The sequence below is a fragment of the Pogonomyrmex barbatus genome, unplaced genomic scaffold (genome assembly GCF_055798465.1).
Source record: "Pogonomyrmex barbatus isolate J1 unplaced genomic scaffold, ASM5579846v1 scaffold1, whole genome shotgun sequence".
Taxonomy (NCBI): Eukaryota; Metazoa; Arthropoda; class Insecta; order Hymenoptera; family Formicidae; genus Pogonomyrmex; species Pogonomyrmex barbatus.
The window spans coordinates 13,351,526-13,369,190 of NW_028297098.1; the positions used below are offsets into that span (position 1 = coordinate 13,351,526).

The 17,665-nt window shown below is 32.9% G+C and overlaps 3 protein-coding genes across 13 annotated transcripts in view; 1 reads left to right on the top strand and 2 right to left on the bottom strand.

The window, feature by feature from the left end:
- Window positions 1-17,665, top strand: part of capt (adenylyl cyclase-associated protein 1) — a 26,665-nt gene continuing 9,000 nt past the window's right edge. For 2 of the 9 annotated variants that reach the window (XM_089079135.1, XM_089079141.1), the window contains exons 1-10: window positions 2-748; window positions 2,044-2,256; window positions 4,292-4,634; window positions 4,716-5,000; window positions 5,117-5,352; window positions 5,440-5,612; window positions 5,692-5,895; window positions 10,021-10,047; window positions 12,014-12,157; window positions 12,263-12,406. In XM_089079135.1, coding sequence (XP_088935261.1) covers window positions 61-748; window positions 2,044-2,256; window positions 4,292-4,634; window positions 4,716-5,000; window positions 5,117-5,352; window positions 5,440-5,612; window positions 5,692-5,895; window positions 10,021-10,047; window positions 12,014-12,157; window positions 12,263-12,346 — 2,397 coding nt within the window. In that variant the 5' untranslated portion in view covers window positions 2-60 and the 3' untranslated portion in view covers window positions 12,347-12,406. Of the gene's footprint in view, window positions 749-2,043; window positions 2,257-4,291; window positions 4,635-4,715; window positions 5,001-5,116; window positions 5,353-5,439; window positions 5,613-5,691; window positions 5,896-10,020; window positions 10,048-10,118; window positions 10,275-12,013; window positions 12,158-12,262; window positions 13,544-17,665 lie in introns of those variants that run through there. The other 7 variants (XM_089079129.1, XM_089079121.1, XM_089079156.1 and 4 more) reach the window with 7 other exon arrangements.
- On the bottom strand, window positions 6,250-9,822 carry LOC112552227 (uncharacterized). The gene has a single exon (XM_025217121.2). It carries the CDS (start codon window positions 9,805-9,807, stop codon window positions 6,250-6,252), a length of 3,558 nt encoding a protein of 1,185 aa, XP_025072906.2. The 5' UTR covers window positions 9,808-9,822.
- LOC105422211 (uncharacterized) overlaps window positions 13,618-17,665 on the bottom strand; it is a 17,795-nt gene continuing 13,747 nt past the window's right edge. For 2 of the 3 annotated variants that reach the window (XM_089079072.1, XM_011631508.3), the window contains 8 exons: window positions 17,459-17,659; window positions 16,635-17,301; window positions 16,319-16,537; window positions 15,892-16,026; window positions 15,525-15,802; window positions 15,308-15,427; window positions 15,090-15,170; window positions 13,618-14,839 (listed from right to left, as the gene is read on the bottom strand). In XM_089079072.1, coding sequence (XP_088935198.1) covers window positions 14,592-14,839; window positions 15,090-15,170; window positions 15,308-15,427; window positions 15,525-15,802; window positions 15,892-16,026; window positions 16,319-16,537; window positions 16,635-17,301; window positions 17,459-17,659 — 1,949 coding nt within the window. In that variant the 3' untranslated portion in view covers window positions 13,618-14,591. Of the gene's footprint in view, window positions 14,840-15,089; window positions 15,171-15,307; window positions 15,428-15,524; window positions 15,803-15,891; window positions 16,030-16,294; window positions 16,538-16,634; window positions 17,302-17,458; window positions 17,660-17,665 lie in introns of all 3 variants that reach the window. The other variant, XM_089079080.1, reaches the window with a different exon arrangement.

Sequence of the window (17,665 nt, forward strand, 5' to 3'; positions counted from 1 at the left end):
GAAAAGGGGGGTGGTAGAGTGATACCCAGAGGATTGCTAGGTAAATGATACACAGGAACGATGTTCAAGTGCTGCGTGTGTAATAGCGCGTCGAAGAAGGCGAACGCCGAGACGAGATCGAAAGCGGACGACACGCCGATCGGCTCGCCCAGACTGACCGCGCTTCCTACCAAGGTGGACGATGAAATTAAATCTCCGACGAAAAAAACGGAGAAGCTCAATGGCAACGTGCAAATAGCGGAGAAGACGCCTCCGCCCGTCTTAGACTCAATCCCAATTTGCGATGACTCCGCGATGATGAATTCATGCGAGTCACCACAGAATGCCGACGTTGAAGAAAAATCAAGTTTGGTCTCGCTGAGAGAAGCGACGGTGGAGACTGCGGAGGAGATCGCTGAGGAAACCGCGAAGGAAACCGCGGAGGAGATTCCAGTGGAGCGGACTGCGGAGGAGACCGCGGTCGAGGAGACTGTCGAGGAACCCGCGGAGGAGGTGACCGCGGAAGAGAACAATCTGATTATTGTCGATGAAGACAATAGCAAGGTCGACAATAGCGTCGCCGCAGATCAGATGGAGGACATCGAGTCCGTTAGCGTTGCCAGTGTTGTTAGTGTTGTCAAAATGAATCTTTATGACGCGTCGGGATATATAGAAAGGACGATCGATGACGGGCCGGAGGACGAAGGTGACGATTCCGTCTTCGAAGGCTGTTCGAGCGACAATGAAATAGCCAAAAAAGTACCACCAGGTATACACACATGCGCGCGCGCGCGTTAAAACTGACTCGCTCGCTCGCGAATCCTAACGTGTGCGTATGTGTGTGTATACCTGTGTGACGGCACTTTCCAACATTTTTGTAAGTGAAGATCACCAATTAGCGATGCTACTGATATGGATCTGCTTATCTGGATATTTTTATAATTCTACAATTTGATGTTTTCTGATTTCACATTTAAGAATATTTCATATTTGAATTTTTCGAGGTACAAATGGAGGAATTATTATAGATTGTTTTTATGATCATCTCTCCATTTTTTTTTAAACACTGAGAGAGTCATAGCCAATTCCTCCATTTCTCGGAGGAAATATGTATTGCGAAAAATATCAGTCTCCCATCTCAGTCTCAAGGATCGAACCTGGATCGTCTGCTCTCTGAGCAGGCATCTTATCCATTAGAACATTGAGGCCTTTGGTAATATTTATCATAATATTTAGATAAATAAAATGAGAAGAACGTTCTTTCTCAGGCTGACGTAAGAATAAACAATACATTGAAATAAGCCGAGTATGTTAATAAACAAAGTCATAATCAATTGGCAAGCAGAAGTTGTCTTAGTTGCTAAATTCTTTTATACGAAATAAATTTAAACAATTATATTACCAACCACGTGCCACTATTTTTAGCGTAATAAAAAATAGGGGATTTTAATCGATCGATTCGATAATCAAATAGATATTTGATTATCGGATTATTGTAGAATCGCTACGTTGTAAGTTTGCTAAAAATAGTGACACGTGGTTGGTAATGTAATATAATTGTTTGAATTTATTTTATACATACAAATTTAACAACCAAGATCCCGCTTGCCGAGGAATTAGCTATGTTTATTAACATACTCGACTTATTTCAATTGTTTATTCTTCATTTTTTATTTCCAATTATTCCAGGAAATTTTATTGTAAAATAATATACTATTTTTATCATAAAGTAAAATTTCATGCTTCTTGAAATGAAAGGCGGCATAGAAATTCTATCTTGACTTGTAAATCGGCTCTTTTCACGGGTAGATCCATATTTCTTTCACTTTAAAGTTACGCTATACTCGCGTCTGCAGGGAGAACATCGATCTGCAACAATACCCGTAGGTGATCTGACACTTACCGCTTTGTAAAATATATATATATATATATATATATATATATATATATGTATGCACGAGGGTTAATTTTAACTCGATGGGCGGGGCAGAGCGGCTCCAAGACTCGAAATTTTTATGCCTCTTGAGGAATAAAGGTACGACGTGTTATCTGTCGTTTTCGTAGTTTCCTCGATTCCACGTTGGTTGTCGGAAGAGGACGACGGCGAATACGTCTCGGGTGGATGCAGCGGTATGCAGGAACCGCCGGCGACGCCCGTCGCCCGCGACGAGTTAGCTTTAAGGCGGCACAGATTCTTCTCCGATTTGTTGCAAGCTGCGCAGAATTCGACGGAGCACCGAGTGAGATTCGACCCGCTAGGACCGATGGTGCACACCGGTTAGGATTTACCTGACAATTTTTTTTATCAATTTCTTATCCCTTTTATTCGAGCCCGACGTTACTCCGCCTCGCGAGCCTCGCGCGTAGTTCGCGAGCCCCTCTTGTTTACACGTCGCCGATTTATATTGTACGCTTATTTTGTACGATCTTTCATAGAAGACTTTATAAGTTGTAGAGATAAGATACTAGGTTAGATATACTACTGGATATAGAGATATTATTAAATATCAAGAGACGTGTCTTTTTTTCTAAATTTTCCTGAACCTTTAATTCTTGATCTCTACAATATCTAACAGTTTTGCGTTATTTTTATTTTGATTACTATGATTTAACTGTTACAGAATTATTTATTTCTATTTTAATCACAAGAATTCTGCGAATTCTTGTTTTACATTGTATCTAAAATTTATGCGTGGGTTACGTGGATTAATTACACTGAGTCTAAAGCTAGATATAATAGAATTCGCTCAGACTAACTAAACTGCTGATGAACAGTACATATTTAATCTGGTAATTCAGGTTGAAGTGGTTCATCAAAGATTTTAGTAGCATCAAAGATTACATTAATGATACGTATTTTCAGATTATAAGTTTATATGAACTTTACCGTTTATTATGATAAAATGAAGAATTTCGTTGAAGGAATTTAGAAACGTCTTATAGAAGCAAGCGAACATTTTCCTGTTTGATTTCCAGTCTTGATCATTTGCTCTTGATATTTTTCTTACATTATTTAAAATAGGAAAGAAGGAAAATACATACGATATTATAATTATAGTAACATTTTCGATTTCTATGCAATATTACATATCTTTAGATATGACAACTGAATCTTTTATACGTATTACAAGTAAGATTGTGATTATGTCACATTATGAATCATTTGCCGAGCGTATTTATATGGATAGAACTATAATGTTGGCGAATTCTCTAATAATAGTCTGGAGTGTTCTCGCGTCGGACATCATTTGAGATGTCTTTCAGTTTCTTGCCAATTTTCCGAAAGTTTAGTAGCCGCGTCGCCGCTAATGGGACAATTGCAATAGTCTTCAAACCCTAGGTAACATTCTAATGAAAAAAAATAAGGTTAATAGGATGAAATGAATATATTGATGGTTTATGAAACAAAAGCGTGATCGCAAATTTTAATAATAATTTTTAATTTCGAATTCTATTAACAAAGTAATTCTGCGTGCATAAGCAAGAGAATTTTAACAAATGACACTTTGTTTTTACAAAACAAGGTTTGATGAGCTTTATATGTTTTCAAGAGAATAACATCCTTAAGGATACAAATTCGAAGATTGGAGTCATTTATGTATTCAATGGAAAAAAGAGAACCATGGCTTTCTTTTTTATTTGATATCGATTTTGTCAAAAAATGTTTAGTTTATTATAAAAACAAAATTTAAAGATGGCAAAGCAATTGAATCATTTAGATCAAAGATATAAAGCAACTGACTCGTTTAAATTAACTTGTGATGGCAATTTTTATTTTATTATTATTTTAAAATTAGTTTTTTAGAGAAAAAAATAATACAATTTGCAAATACCAAGCAATTATCGATATGATAGATTGTTTATTAATATAATTGCTAATTCAAGTACCGTTATTGTATATTTATCATTATTAAAAGTCATCGATATTAAAAGTTATGCTGCTTGCGTTTTTCCTTGATAGACGCGTATATGTTGTATATGTATATATATATATATACACTTAATTTTAATATAATTTTATAATATATACACATACACTTTTATGCACACACTACTTCCAATGTGATATAGATATGCCAACGTATTTATAAACGTATTCTATATTTAGTCTTCCAAGTACTCGGTGGAGTATTCCAAGCATCTTTCCGGATGTTTCCGAGTGCGTTCTCCGTGGAATAAAGTTTACATTTCTGTTTACATTTGCCGTTTGTTTATTAATTTTATATTGTCGTATTTTTTAAATATGCGAGTGAATAAACTCTATTGATAGAGTTTGTATTAAGTATTTACAGGTTTGTTTCTAAATTTACAGGTTGTGAAGCTGTAGACAAGGAAGAACATCTAGAAGAGTTAGTGAACCGGTTGGAAAACGTAACGAAACGACTTGAAAACGTACACTTTGCAGTTCCGACCCAAGACATAGCTGTACAAACGAGTACACCTTCCCCGAAAAGATCTACGTCGGTAGGAAGTACTTCATCTTCAACATCAAATCTTCATTCGAAGCAAGAAACTGTTTCCGAACTATCTACGACTATGTCGATACCCGGATATGAAGGTCTTTTAACTGGGCCAGTTAAAGAATATTTAGAATTAAGCCAAAAAATCGGCGGTGATGTAGCTGCTCATAGCAAGCTTGTAGAGAAAGCTTTCCAGTAAGTGATATTTTATGTTGCGATTGAACAAACAGGTGCATATCGAATAAATTATTAAATATATCTTAATTAATTTTTTAGGATCCAGCTTCAGTATGTACAAATGGCGGCGAGCCGTGCAGCACCGACGAATCAGTCGGAACAAGTATCCTTACTTGCGCCTATGTCTGCTCAGATACAACAGATTCAAGATTTTCGCGAGAAAAATCGTGGATCTCCATTCTTTAATCACTTATCAGCTATTAGTGAAAGTATTCCAGCATTGGGATGGGTCGCTGTATCTCCTACGCCAGCGCCATACGTAAAGGAAATGAATGATGCTGGTCAATTTTATACTAATCGTGTACTGAAAGATTGGAAAGAAAAGTAAGTATTTTTAAGTATTTTTAAGTATTTTTAAGTTTTTTTAAGTATTTTTAAGTATTTATTATTTTTTTTGTAAGTTATTAGAAAACAAAGCTAAAAGCTTTTACTGTTTATAGAGACAAGATACATATAGACTGGTGTAAAGCATGGGTGCAAACTTTGACTGATTTGCAACAGTACGTTCGCCAACATCATACAACAGGTTTAGTATGGGGAAAATCCGCTGCACCTATGGGTATACCACCTCCTCCACCACCTTCGATGCCAATTGGAGATATTGGGCCGATGACGGTGAACGATGACAGAAGTGCCCTTTTCGCTCAAATTAATCAAGGAGAAGATATCACGAAAAGTAACTACATTTTTATCGTATTTTCGGTTCTGCATGTAACTCTATGATCTTTACGCAAAGATATTATAAGCAATATTTATATTATAGGTTTAAAAAAAGTCACCTCAGATATGCAGACACATAAAAATCCTGCTTTGAGATCCGGACCTGCACCATTCAAAGCACCAACGGTCAACGCGGCAATGAAAAGTGTGTTGCCGGCTAACGCGCCTATTGATAAGCCACCAGTATTTACTAAAGATGGCAAAAAATGGCTTGTGGTATGACATTACATAAATAACAAACATATTTAAAGATGCATTATTATTGTATATATAAAATATTGTGTGTTTTTCACAGGAATATCATAAGGGTGAGAATTTAGTAATCGATAATGTAGAGATGAATAATGTGATTTATATGTTTCGATGCCAAGATAGTACGCTTACTATCAAAGGCAAGGTAAATTCCATTGTTATGGATTCCTGCCGTAAATCGTCCCTCGTATTCGATTCCGTGGTATCCAGTATCGAATTCGTTAATTGTCAAAGCGTACAAATGCAGGTATGTATGCATAATAAATAGTTTTATTATTCGTACATGTTATGTGTATTAAATTAGCTAGTTAGTCGGAAAGAGAGTCAGAAGTCATAATGACAGATTTGGTTCTTTTTTTATTATTTATTGTGGGAAATTGTATTTCTTTTAGCGACATTATTTTTATTTTTAATTGAATGATTAAAAATTATTATTGAATAATTTAATTTTTTTTCGATCCCTTAAATCTTTTTATTCTACAAATAATTTAATGCATACAAGAGTAAAAAGATTTATTCAGAAAAATATTTTTATAAAAGAATCTGATAAATAAAAATATTAAAAATATTTACAAAGATAAAACAAGTTATACATGTCTATTCATTTTAAGTCAGAAATTGATGTACATGTATCTGTAATGGAAGGCTTTGCCATAACTTCTTTTTCCGTAACTTCTTTTTTCGTTTTTTTAACATTAATAGTCCATAATTTATTTTTATATATTAAAAAATCTGTCGCGGGACAAATGTTTTCTGTGTTTAAAATAAATAAATTTACTGGATATTTTTTCTGTAGACTGTCATTCGCTATAATAGAAATAACAGCTATCTCTTTAGAAGCTATTTTTTCTATATGCTGCATTATATTCGTATCTGATTTACTTTCATATATATCTCTTTTTTTATTTGAATATTTCTCATTAATTGCCAAGGATTCTATATTTCGGTCAGGTAAAATTTGTAAATTTTCTTTTGGTATTATATCATTATTTCTGCATGTCGTATTAGATTTCTCCAATTCTTTAGTATCCTGTTCTGTATTTAATTTCATTAAATTCAGCATCTCTTCTGCACACAAATGTTTGTTTATTGAAGCGTTTCCTCTTCGCGCAACTTCCTCGTCTGTTGTGTGATCTTTTGTACAAGTTTTTTCTCCCCATAACATAGTCAATGGGCTTCTCGTAGAACTTCTCGCAGGACTTCTTGCTTGTGCTCGATGCTTCATACGATGAGATGATTCTAAACGATTTTTTAAAATTGGTATGCAAGATTTTGTGGATACCCTCTGTAGTGGTATAATAGATTTTGATTGACTTGTAAATTGTAATTTACTTTTTATATTGTACAATTTTGTGTGAGACTGAGGTGATATATCGTCGATGTATTTCATGGTATCATGATGCATTAAAAATGAATGTGATTTCTTTGGATATAGGTTGATGTTTAAGTCTTTATTTCTACTAGTTATTAAAGATATATCACTTTTGGCCTTCATTTCAGAATCTGTCTGGAATGATTTTGTCGAATAATCTTCCATTCGGGATGGTAAATATTCGGTATCTGCAGATATTTTATTTTGCTTTAGACTATTTAATGAAACATTGTCTATATTTAGTGTTTTATCTTGTTTCTCTGATGAGAAAGATAATAGAGAAGCATCAGGATCAAAGGTGATATCATCTTCCTTTAATTTTGTCAAAGGAGATGCTGTTTTCGCATTCGTCAGATAATCGGGTTTTGATTTGTTGAAAATAAGATCTGAGTCAATAAATATCGTCATATTAGAATATTCGATATCTGACGGCAATTTGTTTGATGTTATATTTGCATTGGGATATTTATCTTCAGTAATTTGTTGTTTAATAGCATCTTGTTTTACTTCGTTTTGTATGTTCGTCGTAGACTTCAAAGATACATAATCCATTTTCACATCTTTTATTACTTCAAAGATACATGATCCATTTTCATCTCTTTTATTATTTTCACATCCTTTCTTTTCATTGATGAAATACGGATTACTATGACAGATCGAATTATAATTAGATTTCGTCACGTACTCTTCATTGGCTGTGTGAACAACTTTTGCATTAGTTTTTGTAATACTAACGGGAAAATATGACATAGCTGATGATTTATTCTCATTAATTTGTATCTGCTTCTCTTTATGGAAATCCATATTTACGCTATTTTCGGCGATTATAACTTTATTTATCTCATCACTTTCTGTATTTTGCATAGCATGTCCTTCATAACAAGGTGTGAATACATTCGTTATTTTGTGTGCGGGTTTTGAATCGTTTTTGTGTGTTGAGTGTATTAGAGTTATTGGAGGAGATTTATCAGCTTTTTTTAATTCCGTAAATACTTTTAATTGTCGCGTATCATTCTTAGAGAATTTATTCTTAATTGGAGTAATAAGTGCAAGCATGCCTGGATTTCTTTTCAAGTACACATCGGAAGGGCGTTTTAAGACAGCATCCGTTTCCTGATCGTATTCTTGTTTATAATTCGGTTGTGTATTTGTCAATGAATCTGACGAATTTTTCGAAAAAACCATTGGATCGTTGTTTTTGCAGCTAAACGGTACAGTTAATCGATCACGTGTTACTTTCCGACTTACCTCGGCTGAACATCGAGAATTATCACTTTTGTATCGAAGTGCTTTGCGCGCTTTAAAGATTGCTATATTTTGACTTTGAAGAAAATCATCCATGTAATCTCGGATATTTTTAATCCGTTCTATTATGAGATCTTCGAGTTTCAACATTGCTGGCGAATGTTTATTTACATCATTGTCAGAAGCTGCATCATCTCGAAAATTTTCTCGTAAATTTACGCGAGTCTGAGTATTTGGCAGGATAGTTTGTTTCGATTTCTCATTAATATTATTAATTTCACCTTGATCTTTCACATCAACTGGTAGTGTTATCGAGATTACTTTTTCGTAAATTGGAGGGTTCGATGAAACATTATTTTCAATCTCAGCGTTACCGTGAATTGCAAAATCGGTAATGCTAAAATATTCTGAAGATGTTTCAGGAATATGATTCTGATTCTTCATATCTCTTTCGTTCTCACAGTGTGCGAATGTATCTAATTTTTTCAAAGATTGAGAAGATAAGTCGCATCGTTGTTTCATTTGTAGATAGATGTAATGTTCATCAATTTTGTCATGAGAACTATTGATTATTGGTTTTTCCGCCTTGATATCTACTATCATTGAAGGAAAATTATTGTTTGGTTCCGACAAAAATTCATCTGCGGTATCATTCTGTTTTACGTTATTTATCGGATATTTCTTTTTTGACTGTATCAGCAAGGCATTCTTAAAATGTAAAGCCTCTTGAAGTAATAATGCCGTTGATTTCTCTTCCTTGTTATTGCTGTCATTTGACGTTTTACTTTGACTACTATTTTGTGATATTATCGCATTCTCTTGGTACTCATTTTTATCAATTATATCATTGAATTTTTCAGAAACGAATCTTGGTGATGTTCTGTTTTGAGTCTGGATATTCTTATTTTCAGGTGATAAAATGTAGTATATTTTGTCCGATACTGTCTCAGATATGTTGTCTTGGATTTTAAGCAGAGTATCTATTTTTATTATATTTTTATTGATTTTAGGACCTGATTCTAATTCATGACTGCAATCTGAATTATTCCGTTCATACGCGATTTTTTTATATTCATTTTCGTAATCGTTTGACATATTTAATGCCGCGTTACAAGAACGCAAATATGGTTCTGTTGTCCCAAGTGCTGGGAGATTGTTCCTTGATTTCCGTATATTATGTCGACTTAAATCTTTAGAACAGGTTTGAGATATGACGTTTTCGCTAGAACATTGACAGACTTTTGATGTACTTGAATATTTGGCTAAGGAAGATAAACTTTCTTCCGACTGATCTAGATCAAAGTATTCGCAACTATCCACGCTTGGGCATTGTGTTTGCATATTTTTTTTTGTATTGATATCGTGGTTGGTATCAAGCTCGACAGATGCATCATTTCCATTAACTCGACCTGCGGGCACTTGTCTTTTTAGAGATTGATTCATATCTTGATATGTTTGCAACACATTATGTAAACTTTGAAGTCTCCTTTTAACTTCATATAAAGTTTCTTGAGAAGATCGTACATTATGTGTTGGTTGCATTAATGGAAGGACTGATACGTTTTCTTTCGAGGATGCGCCTTTGTTAGTCTTTAGAATTACAGTATCATTAGATGTGACTTGACAATTCATTCCTTTGGGATTTTTTATTGTCTAGAATATAAATGCATAATTTCTTGTTTATATGTTTTTAATTTTTTTTACAAGCTTTAAATGAGGTAATTAATAAACTTACTTGTTTTGTTGTGTGCACAGTTTTCAAAGATGCTTCACTCGTTTTTGGTGAGTGATTTAATGAATGCAAATATTTATCATTATGTTGCAATTTCTTTAGAAATGATTTACATTTATAGATTGTATCTGTGAATTTCTGGCATGGGCTGCATTTAGCGTTCGTCGAATATGTCGCATTTGCGGCATCCTGTATTGAGGGAAGAGTCATTTTTGAAGATTGATGATTAATCCCATCCGGATTCAATGGTAGAAGCTGCATGTTTTGCCGTTGCAATGTAAAATTTTCACTTTTAGAGAGATCATTTTCTTTCGTACTTTTTACATTTTGTGACTCCATGGTATTTGATTTCCATGAATATGAACTAATGAAATAAACTAAATCAGTCATCGTGCACGTGATCTTAAAGATTTTGTCTCTGAATTTTTATTACATTTCTACATTATGACTGAAGTAAAATATATAATAATTAATAAAATAATGTATTAAAAAATTTATATTTAATTTAATATTGAACATCTAATTTTCTATTAATGATTTTGCTTAAAAAAGAATTAGATAAAATTGCGCAATTATTATAAAAAAATAGTTCTGAAGCAATCTATTCAAGTCTATTTTGTGCTTATCTCTATAAAATATTTTAAAAATGCATTAATATTATTAATATTGTGCTTAAAAATCAATGAAAGATCAAGTAATGTATTTCTAATTTTTATACTTTATAGACTGATCACTAGTAGATTTTAAAGATTCAATGCTGCTGCACTTTGTTGATAATTCACTACGTTTAACATGCGGAGCACATTCTCGTTTTATCTCAAAAGGCTTTGTCAATTTTATTAGTGAATGATGCGTCTTCAAATAAGGAGCACACATATTACTCTCCAACGAAGGACTGAAACATAATAATATTGTAAATTTAAAAAAAGAAACATATTAAGATCATATATTAATCACATATTAAAATTTATTTATACTATTCAATATCTGATTAAAAGTTTGTTGATTGTTTAATATTTTATATACTTTAGCAGCACATGTTTTATCCAATTTTTTTGATCACCCGGGTCGGATAAAGTCGTTTTGATCTTTTGTAACTTTGGATTCAAATTATAAATTTGATGGGGTAACGGCCACGTTCCATATTGCATTTTATATGTTAAAACATTGATCTTTAATTCCAGATCCTGGATTTTATATCCTACTTTATTTAATATTCTTTCATTAAACACAATATTCTTCGTATATATATTTTTGCAATATTTTATACGGATGAACATTGTAGAAGCGATGGCTACTGCTATAACCTTTAAATATTAGGAAAAAAGTATGAGCAAAGATTATTCTTAAATCTACTTTGATAATTCAGAAAATTTTTAAGTTTATGAGTTTACATGCAAAGATTTATGTTTTAAATATTTATTCAATAATAAAAATTCATTCTTAGAAAAGAATTTTTAATTTGCGGAATATATAATTGCGTACCCATATTATTCCTTCTTTTGCTAAATAATCAACGACATCAGATACGACTTCACGCCATAAATAATTTGCTATCGCGATTAAACATTCTTTCCAATTTGTCTCACATGTTATCGCCACAGTTTCGAAATTTCCACCTGAAACATTCCCATTTGTTCGAATTGTTGGAAAATGAAGAGATTTTTTTCAATATGCACATTATTTGTGTTTAATTTAACACGGATATTAAAGATAAAAAAAAATGATTTTACCAACTTTCCACAACATTTTTATATATAGAGTGTTCGTTGGAATAATATTTTAGCACAGATGAAATTGTGCATGTGAAATTTGAGGAACTGTCAAGCTCCTATATCTCTTCCACTATCGATACATGTTTCAGTACTGTTTGCAAAGCCGAGCAGTTAGCAACAATTGTACAGGCAATTGTTATCAAACTACACTCTGAATATATGTATTGTCAGTTTTTCTGTAAAAGCTGAATTGATATGAACTTTGGATTGTAATAAGAGAGTCTTTCTATATTTTTTACAGGTTCTTGGGAAAGTACCTACAATTTCTATTGATAAAACAGATGGTTGTCAAATGTATTTAAATACGGAATCCTTGGGTGTTGAACTCATTACCAGCAAATCTAGTGAAATGAATGTCATGGTGCCCAAACCCAATGGAGATTATGTAAGTTATCTTACGATTAATTCGCATATATGATTTTGTATAATTTTTACAATTCTATACGTTCTATATTGCAAATATATTGCATACAAATATATTGCATTACAGAGTGAATATCCAGTACCGGAGCAATTCAAGACTACTATTAGCCCGAACGGTCTTAGTACTACGGCTGTCGATTCACTTGGTTAAAAGCACAAGGAATTTATTGATATGCATAGCCTACGCATCTTCTTAACAATATAATTAAAGGTATGATCGTCAAAGATATCAATTTATTAATATTATTATTATTTATTATCTTCTTCAGATAATATGCGAAGTTAAAAAAAAAAATAAATTTAATATTGTACATCTTGCTTATATGTAATTGATTGGCTTTAATCATATGTACGACTACGTTTTTAGTGAACGTATAATAAATTGTACACATTAATGAGATGCATTCGGTGATTAGCGATAAAAATATATTTATTAAAATTGTTTACGAAATTTTATGCTGTTGGATCCTTGAATTATCAAATTGTCAAGCTAATTTGAATTATATCGAATCACTGGATATCTTGGTAATCAAGATAATCATCTGCAAAATACTGAACTCCTTTAATGGTTGTATCTGTTGTATATCTGTTGTATATCTAGTGGAGTTTATGGATTATTATAAAGTTTCTTTTTTTCTGGATAGGTATTTGTATATTTTAAGCTCGAAAGTAAGAAGACATAATGATGATGTTAAACATAGTATGGACAAAAGTTTTATCATCTTCGAATCGCTCTTTTATACCTTTACACCATTTTCTATCGTACAAGAAGTTTTGCTCAAACCTGTCGCTGCACAGAGTTTTACTGGTACACTGGATGGAATGAACATTATACAAGTAGTACAGCTAACAGGAATCAGATACTAGGCCTCTGAGCATTACTCCTAAATGGTGTCGGATGCCATCATCAATAGTTCGATATGCTTTGCCTCCAAACTTTTGCTCTGTCGAGTTCAGTACTATACGATATTTACAAATGGAATATCAATAATTGAGGACTGGAATAGGATTCTGACAGTATGTTAACGAGAATATACCAATACTAGTATTACTTAAGTATTATTACTTAAGTGAAGGATTAAATTATGACATTTGTAACAAATAACAGCGAAAATAATCATAAGGAATTCATAAGGAATTGTTCATTTGTCCATATCGCACAATTTGTAATAAATGTATGATTATTTTATCGAAGCTATTTTTAATCTAATAACAGTATTGTGAAATTACTTACGAACGTTTTTGTTTAAACGCCAGTTTACGTACGATATATTTACTATTTTTTGTGGATATAATTTTTGGTGATGAGTCTGACTAATATAACTCTAATAAAGTTATATACTATTCATTGTATTGTAGTTATATTATGTTACATAATTACCCTCTAATAGCCCAAATAAAAATTAGAAATGAAAACATGAATTTTATAAAAAGAATGTATTTATACCATCTTATAAGTTTTACATTTATTATAATTTTATGTTAAATATTTACATATTATTATGAAGATAAGTGTCGTGTCTTCTTATATTGTAGACTAGACTCTTTTCATTTAATCAAATTTTGTCAATAACATAACTTAAGATATCTGTTTAAAAGCAGAGCTAATATAAATCTCGAGTCAGGTTTCAATTTGTATAATTACTTGTGTAGAAAACGTGATTACACTGTGTATTAATAACATGACATTGAGGACGATTTGCAACATTCCGAAAAATAATAATTAAATTTTTTGTATTTTTAAATATATACAATTTGTTTAAAATAGAGTTCATTTCAGAATTAAAGAATGAAGACTTAGAACTAAAAAAGAATTACAATTAAAAGAATGCTTTTCTTATAGATATATTCACAAAAAAAATTAATAGAAGATTTCACAACAGTCTATCAAGTTTTGCTGCCTAATATTAATTCTATCTCATCATAGATACATCGATAATCAACACGTAATTTAATAATATAAAAGAATATGGAATTCCTATCACATCTGTTTTTGTAACTTATCTTTACGTATTAAATTAAACACGTCATTCAAAATATGATCCTATCTTTTTCATCGGCTTATTCTTTTCAAACAATTTTGATTAACTGCGTGTTGCTAACTGCATACTATATTTATATGATCGCTAAACTCGCAGTGACTGCGAGTTGATATTACTATATTTTTTAAATACAGAAAAATAATTGATATTATAAAACAATGTATGATGTAAAACTTGAGAAAGCAAGTACTGCCTTTGAAATGATTAATAACATTAATACAACGTATAAGTTATATACAATCACGTGAGTTTACCTTCAACGAGACTATCTATTTATATCTTATCTATCAGATCGCATTAGCATTGCTTATATAAATTGCATTTACATTTATATATTGACGTATCAGTCTTATATTATCGCGAGATTATGGAACAATCTCGTTCATCACTGCCGTCGGAGCATTCTAAAAATCCATTACAGACACGTGATCTAGGTAAACATTCTCCAAGAGGGCATCTGTGACCCTTGCAATATTCTACTGGAGAAGATTGAATGTCTTTTTGCGTGATGACTTCATTGATGAAATCAATATAATTATAAATTTTCGTATATACGCCGGGACGTTCTCGCCTTCCACATCCATATCCGTTCGAGGTGATACCTGGATAAAAAAATCTAATTTTAAATTTAGATAAAGGAAAAGGAAAGTTTATTAAATATTTAATAAAATTTATTAAATATGCGTTTCATTTATCTAATAATAATAATAAATGTGTTTGGTATAAATATATATAGCGTGATTGTTAAAACTCTTTTCTATCGCTCCTGTTTTTTTATACAATTTATTTATAATAATATAATATCTATATATATATATATATATATATATATATATACATATACATACATACCTTGTAAGACATAACGATTTTCAAAAGGAGACAAGCAAACCAAAGGCCCTCCACTGTCTCCAAGACAAGCATCCTTTCCACCTAGATAAAATAATATTAATTTTTACTCTGATTGAAGAATACAGCAATACTTATTGTAATTTTTCAATTCGACCGAACCGTTCGTTTCTCTTCTGAATTAAAATCCTTTCTAATTAAAAATTTTTTTTTTCAATCACCTTTTTCCAGTCCTGCACAGAGCATGCCAGACGTAATTCTATAAAGCGGCAGAAACAGAGTTTTTCGTCGACAATCTTCCGTCGATATCACCGGAATTTGTACTTCTTGCAAAGTATCAGCTGTAACAGAATACATCTCGTATACAACATGATTTTACCAAAGATTATACAATACGAATGCTTAGATAAATATATTAGATAAATATATTTTACTTACGGAATATTCTGCCAATTTCATATAATTGCCCCCATCCGGTCACTACACAGATAGTTCCACTAGCGACTGGTGCTTTTGGGAGGCATACCGGTCGAATATAATCGCTGAAGCTAACGGCTCGCTCGAGTCTTATCACAGCTATATCATTGACAAATCCATTGTCAATGTAATCCGGATGCAATGATATGTAATCCACTCGCAAGAGCTGCTCATGCGGACTTCGGAAACTTCCTCTACGAGTCGCACCGATCCTCGCGACCCAATAGTTATCCTGCGCGCTATGCGACGATAACATCTTTTATTTTAGATCCTTAGACCAAAGACCTACATGTACGTGTAAACAATTATCATCTTGCAAATGGCTTACTGATAAAAGCAGTGTGCAGCAGATATAACCCATCTCTCGTGCACTAAAGCACCGCCGCATTGATAATTGCCTTCTCTGTACAGCGCTATCTGCCAGGGCCAATTGCCCACGGAACTGCTGGCACCGCCAACAATCCTGAAGCAACAAGAAGTTAGAAAGAATTGTTAAGAAAAAAAGACGTGTACTCGAAAATGAATTTTTTTTATTTAAAAATAATTGGTTGTACCTGCATCTTTTTCGATCGAAAATGTAGTCAATTGATGAGATGAAGAAAGAAAATGGAGAAAAGGGATAAAAAAAAAGGACGATTCGATTCAACAATGAGAAAAAAGAATATAAAGTTTTCCGTTATATGGAGGACTATAAATGTATTCTCAATTTCTTCTTTTTGCGCGATAAGATAGCATGAAATTGCATGAAAACGTACCTCGCTGTGGATGCCACTTGGGTTCTTATCCCGCATTCGAAATTTTTGCATCTTACTTTAAGAACCTCGCCGCTCGGACACTGAGATGATTGGAAAAAAGAAAGGGATAAAGCTGTCCTATCAGAAAAATCTGATGACTTCTCGTTGTATGACAAAGTGTAGTAAAACTGATTTGGCGGCGGGTTTTGATCCAACACTTTTTGTACCATTTCGTAATCTCTGCAAGCGAAGTCTTTCAGTTTCTACTTCTAAAAAAACTTATTTTTTGAGAATAAGATAGATAGCTTCTCTTAATCGAGATTTCAGATTTACTTACTGATACGTGATTGCCTTGCATGCAGCTTTAGCAAGATCCTCGACAGACCATACAGCTCGACGCACGTGTTTCTCTTGACTATTCGTGTCAATGGGAAGACAAAGTTTTCCCCATACACCATTTTTACGTATACTGAGATATCCTTTGTTGTTATAATTGTCTACCTCTTTGTTATGAGCATCATTCGTTATTGAGAAAGTTCTATTATTTCTGGCGTGCAAATTATCTCCAGGAGTTAAACCATTCCTTAAAACATTCGAAGATGCCTCTCTGCTGGAAACAGCAACCATGGCTTTACTCTCATCTACATCTTTAGTCTGCGTTGATTCCTGATGAACTAACTTCGCAGGTAAATTGTTCTTCATCAACCTTTCAGATTGGACATCATCAGGAAGAATGTGTAATGTAGTTGTGTCTATAAAAGAGGATTCGACCGCTTGATCGAAATGGGATTCTTTGACTATCTCGGAAGTATTTTTTGATAGATCTTCCGTTGAAGCAAGATCGATTTGCGGTTCAGTGTCTTCTTCCAGTTCGTCGTCTATCAAAGCGGTGCATTTTTTCTCATCTTCACCGCCGGGACAGTCACTGATACCGTTGCATACTTTATCTGTGTCAACGCAGAATTTGCTGTTACCGCATACGAATTGTCCTTTCTCGCACCAATCTATCATAAAATGAAGTCAAACGAATAAGAAGTGGCTAAGGAAAAATGTGGAAAAAAATATTTTGAGTGACTATCCTCAGTTAAGTTAAGAAAACTAATTTAATTGAAGTATGAACACGAGTTATTGTAACATAATATTTGAATTAAGTGGCATTACCGCAATCGCTCTCGTCCGAGTAATCCCAACAGTCGGCGATACCGTCGCAAATCTTTTGATATAACAGCTGTGTCTTGAGGAAATCAGCACATGTGCAATTAGCCTCGTCTTCCGCACCGTTAGGACATTCTACTAACATGTTACAAATTGCGCTACGGTCTAAGCATTTTCCATCACTACATAAAAAACCGACGCAGCTATCTGTGA

What these genes read in the sequence shown, in the direction of transcription:
- LOC112552227 (XM_025217121.2), bottom strand. Translation starts at nt 9,807, where the DNA reads ATGCAACCAACACATAATGTACGATCTTCTCAAGAAACTTTATATGAA.